Below are 4658 nucleotides of genomic sequence, written 5' to 3'. Positions count from 1 at the left end.
TAATCAGATTATAACCGGGTTTTTTCGGGCTTTTAATCGGGCCGGGCCGGGCCGGGCTGAAGCCCGGGCTTTTAACCGGGTCTGGCCTAAGCCCGGGTTTTTAACCGGGCCTGGCCTGGCCGGACTTTGTCTAAAAATATAGGGCCCGTCGAGGCCCGAAGCCCGGGCCGGGACGGGACTGGGCTTTGACCGGATCAGGCTTAACCGGACTTTGACCGGATCGGGCCGGACCAGATTTTCGGGTCCGGGATTTTTGTTCTCTAATTTAAGGTAGTAAGAATAGTTCTTGAAGTATAAGTACTACACAACAAGTAAACAGTAACTTTAGTTCACAAATATTCAAAAACTATTCCAAGAAAAGCATTACTTGCAAGAGAACTATACCTTTCTCCTAAAGTAGATCATCCTTTTATGCGCACCTAAATAAAGCAGGATCATTTTATTTTTAAATAATTCTATTATCACACTGTTAGAATTTCCCCCTAAAACAACAACCAGAAAGCCATTTTATAGACATGACAATATCACAAAATTTCCAAGTTCAAATAATCTGCACACACCAAGAAAGCAAAAGCAGGCTTCACTTTATACTTCACTTGTGCTTGCTTGCTTTCTACATAAAAATGTCTTTTTCTTAACATGCAAGGAACACATTTTTATAGCATTATAAGCCATTATATAGTCAAGATTACATATTATATGTTGTAATATTGCAATGTCCCTGTTCCCCTAACACTAGAAAACAGAGCAAACACAGTTTGTAATAATTATGGTGAATCTTCACTATTGTTCGTACTTGATTGTCTTCTTCATTCTGCTCACAACTCATCCTGCAAGTAAGTGAAGTATGATTTTTGGTTTCGATTTTGGCTTTGTATAACAATAAATTTCTTTTATGCTTTTAGTTTTCCGTCACAAGCATAGTTTTCATTTGAGTGGGATTTTCGTGTTTATTAATAACAAATTGTATTATATGATTTTTGATTTTTGCTTTGTATAATGCTATATTTCTTCTATATTTTTGGTTTCCGTCATTTTTTAAGCATAGTTTTCGTTTGAGTCAGATTTTCGTGTTTATTAGTACTGAATTGTTTTGCAAGATTTTCGGTTCTTGCTTTGTAAAATTATGGATTTCTTCAATGTTTTTAGTTTCGGTCATGTTTTGAGCATAGTTCTCGTTTGAGTCGGACCTTACTGATTATTATTAATAATAATGAACTGTTTTGTATTTGTATATGCAGAATCAGAACCATTCATCGGAATAAATTACGGCCAAGTTGCCGATAATCTCCCACCACCTTCTGCAGCAGCAAAGCTGTTACAGTCCACCGCGATCGAGAAGGTACGTTTGTACGGTGCTGACCCTGCAATAATCAGTGCATTTGCCAACACTGGGATTGGAATCACCATAGGGTCAGCAAATGGAGACATACCAGCCATGGCAAATGATCCAAATTACGCGAAAAGTTGGGTTGATTCAAATGTACTTTCTCACTATCCAGCAAGCAATATCATCTTGATTAACGTTGGCAATGAAGTAATGATCTCTGGTGACCATAATTTGATGGACCTGTTGCTCCCAGCCATGCAAAATGTGCAGAATGCCATTAATTCAGCTTCTTTGGGAGGAAAAATTAAGGTCTCAACTGTGCATTCTATGAATGTGTTGAAGCAATCTGAACCGCCCTCGTCTGGGAGATTTGATCCGGCTCTAGAGGATTTTCTGAAGGGCTTGTTGAAGTTTAATAGTGAAAACGGATCCCCGTTTATTGTTAATCCTTATCCTTTTTTCGCGTATCAGAGTGATCCTAGGCCTGAGACACTGGCCTTTTGCTTGTTTCAACCGAACTCAGGACGGTTCGATTCAGGCACCAATATCAAGTATACCAACATGTTTGATGCTCAGGTACAAAATCAACTAAGAGTTATTTTCAATAACAGTTTGTCTAGTGTGTGCCCATGGACACATGCTAAGAAAATGTGATTGATGAGTTGTAAAAATTTTATTGGTGGAGATTTTTGTGCATACAGGGGTCCATCAGTATTAATGAGCTCTCCATCAATATTTTGTGGACACCTCATCAAACACTAACTCCATCAATATTTTACTGATATGAGGAAGTATGTGTAGGTTGATGCTGTCCGATCTGCACTTAACGCGATGTCATTCAAAGATGTCGAGATTGTGATAGCTGAGACAGGGTGGCCTTATAAGGGAGATGTTAATGAAGTTGGTCCAAGCATTGAGAATGCCAAGGCTTACAATGGAAATTTAATAGCTCATCTGAGGTCTATGGTTGGAACTCCATTGATGCCAGGGAAGTCTGTTGATACGTATTTGTTTGCTTTGTTCGACGAGGACTTGAAACCTGGACCTGCCTCTGAGCGATCATTTGGAATTTATAAACCTGATCTAACCATGGTCTATGACATTGCACTATCCAAGAGTAATCAGGTCAGAACTCACTTTGAAAAAAAATTGTTTTCTTTATTAGTTTATTTTACCGGTTAATTTTGGTATGGACCATTGTCACTTTGGTACCAATAGTTTCAATAATTGCATTTCGCACCCCAGATAAGTTTGTGCGCTGCACTTTGTACCCTTTCCGTCAGTTTCCGCCGTTACCGTTAAATAGGTCAGGCGTAAAAAAGTAATTTGACAATGTTTAATTGCATTTTGACCATTAAAATTCAACAGATTTTTCATATCAACCCCCGAACATTTTTTTTTTACAATTTCGACATTCAACTATAAAAAATATACATTTTAACCATTTTTAAAAAAAAAATATTTTCTGAAAATTAATTTGATAATATTTTTTCCGAAAATTTATTTTTTTCGAAAATTTAAAAAAAAAATTATTTTCAAAAATTACTTTCGAAAAAAAGTAATTTGATAATATTTTTTTATTTTTTGAAAATTTGAATTTTTTTGTTTTCAAAGATAATAAACCCCTTAAATGATATTTTCAGAAAATTTGTAAAAAACGAAAGTGCTAGATAATAAAATTATCGTTTATGAAACGATGAGCCTCATTAAAAATGGAATTATAACGACACATTCAATGAAAAATTATAAAAATAAGTTTTGTGTTTAATTTTTTTAATGTTTTACGATAATAGTTAAACAATATTTTTTCGTATTTTTAGATAATAAAAATCTGCATTTTTCGAAAAAAATGAAAAATAAAAATCTGTATTTTTCGAAAAAATATTATAAAACTAATTTTCATAAAATAATTTTTTTTAATAAAATGGTTAAAATATATATTTTTTATAGTTGAATGTCGAAATTGTAAAAATAAATGTTCGGGGGTTGATATGAAAAATCTGTTGAAATTTAATGGTCAAAATGCAATTAAATATTGTTAAATTACTTTTTTACCCCTAACCTATTTAACGGTAACAACGAAAACTGACGGAAAGGGTGCAAAGTGTAGCACACAAACTTGTCTGGGGTGCGAAATGTAATTATTGAAACTATTAGTACCAAAGTGACAATGGCCCAAACCAAAGGGGTGAATTATGCAATTAAACCTTATTTTATTTGATATCCTGCAAAACGACTGATGTTGGAGTCTTATGCATTGGTACGAAACCTTGCTTATGGTTTTATATATTCTGTTTTAGGCTCCATCGGTGCCAAAGAACCCGAAAACTCCAACGAAGAAGCCAGCAACTCCTACTCCAACGACAACTCCAGCTCCATCTGCAGGTGCAAAGCATGGTGCTTGGTGTGTACCTAAACCAGGTGTATCAATGGCCCAACTACAAAGTAATCTGGATTATGCTTGCGCATTCGCGATTGATTGCAGTCCTATTCAACCTGGTGGATCTTGTTTTGAACCAAACATTGTGTCCTGTCATGCTGCCTATGCCATGAATCTCCTTTACCAAACTGCAGGGAGGAATCCATGGAACTGCGATTTCTCGCAAACAGCCATGCTTACCTCGACTAATCCTAGTAAGTGATGGGAGTGCACAGTTCATTATAAGAAGCTCTGTTATAGAATTCGGCCGATTTTTCAAAAATCGCAGATAAATCGCTTAAAAATCGGTCAAAAATACTGATCCGATTTGAGCGATTCCCGATAAATCACCAATAAATCATCCATTTTTTTAAAAATTGTCCAACAAATTATAAATCGGTAGCTCAACCGAATAATTTCGATTTCCGAAATTTATAACACTAACAAGAAGGAACTATTTTTTTTTTGGCCAAATCTACTTACTAGTTACTAAGATGCCTTAAATTTGAATTTGTAGGTTATGATGGATGCACTTATCCTGGGAGTACATGAATGAGTGGAGAACTATATACGTCTACATATGGTGCTAATTTTTCATTGTAATCCGGTAGATAAAAGTTATATCATATGTAATGTAACCGTGTGAAGAAATATTAGAGGTGCCCTGTTTTTTAGTGTTTTTCTATCATTTCACTTGTCATGTTTATAGTTCTGCATACTTCTTAAATCATATAAATTTAAAGATATTTAATTTCAAGAAGATGCCCAAAGACTCTTTATAATCATCGTCAAACTGAATCTTACAGGAAAAAAAAGAGAAATGTTACGGTTTCCGAAATCATTCACTAATAATTATTAGTCATTTTTTCATAAATGACCATTTTTAATATGAGAAAAATGCCCCTAAAT

At 34.9% G+C, this 4658-nt stretch overlaps 1 protein-coding gene across 1 annotated transcript; it reads left to right on the top strand.

The window, feature by feature from the left end:
* The first annotated feature begins 672 nt into the window (after positions 1-672).
* Positions 673-4437, top strand: LOC141706788 (glucan endo-1,3-beta-D-glucosidase). Its single transcript, XM_074509616.1, has 5 exons — positions 673-836; positions 1242-1906; positions 2132-2455; positions 3631-3964; positions 4267-4437. The coding sequence occupies exons 1-5, from the start codon at positions 770-772 to the stop codon at positions 4299-4301; spliced, it is 1425 nt and encodes a 474-aa protein (XP_074365717.1). The 5' UTR covers positions 673-769; the 3' UTR covers positions 4302-4437.
* Positions 4438-4658: the final 221 nt, after the last annotated feature.

This window comes from Apium graveolens, chromosome 2 (genome assembly GCF_009905375.1).
Source record: "Apium graveolens cultivar Ventura chromosome 2, ASM990537v1, whole genome shotgun sequence".
Taxonomy (NCBI): domain Eukaryota; kingdom Viridiplantae; phylum Streptophyta; class Magnoliopsida; order Apiales; family Apiaceae; genus Apium; species Apium graveolens.
This window is presented reverse-complemented; position numbering and strand designations above follow the sequence as displayed.

Bases quoted from the DNA above. Each gene is read 5' to 3' on its own strand.
- LOC141706788 (XM_074509616.1), top strand. From the start codon at position 770: ATGGTGAATCTTCACTATTGTTCGTACTTGATTGTCTTCTTCATTCTG. The intron at 1,907-2,131 runs GTACAAAATCAA...AAGTATGTGTAG, and splicing joins CCAACATGTTTGATGCTCAG to GTTGATGCTGTCCGATCTGC. The intron at 2,456-3,630 runs GTCAGAACTCAC...ATTCTGTTTTAG, and splicing joins CACTATCCAAGAGTAATCAG to GCTCCATCGGTGCCAAAGAA.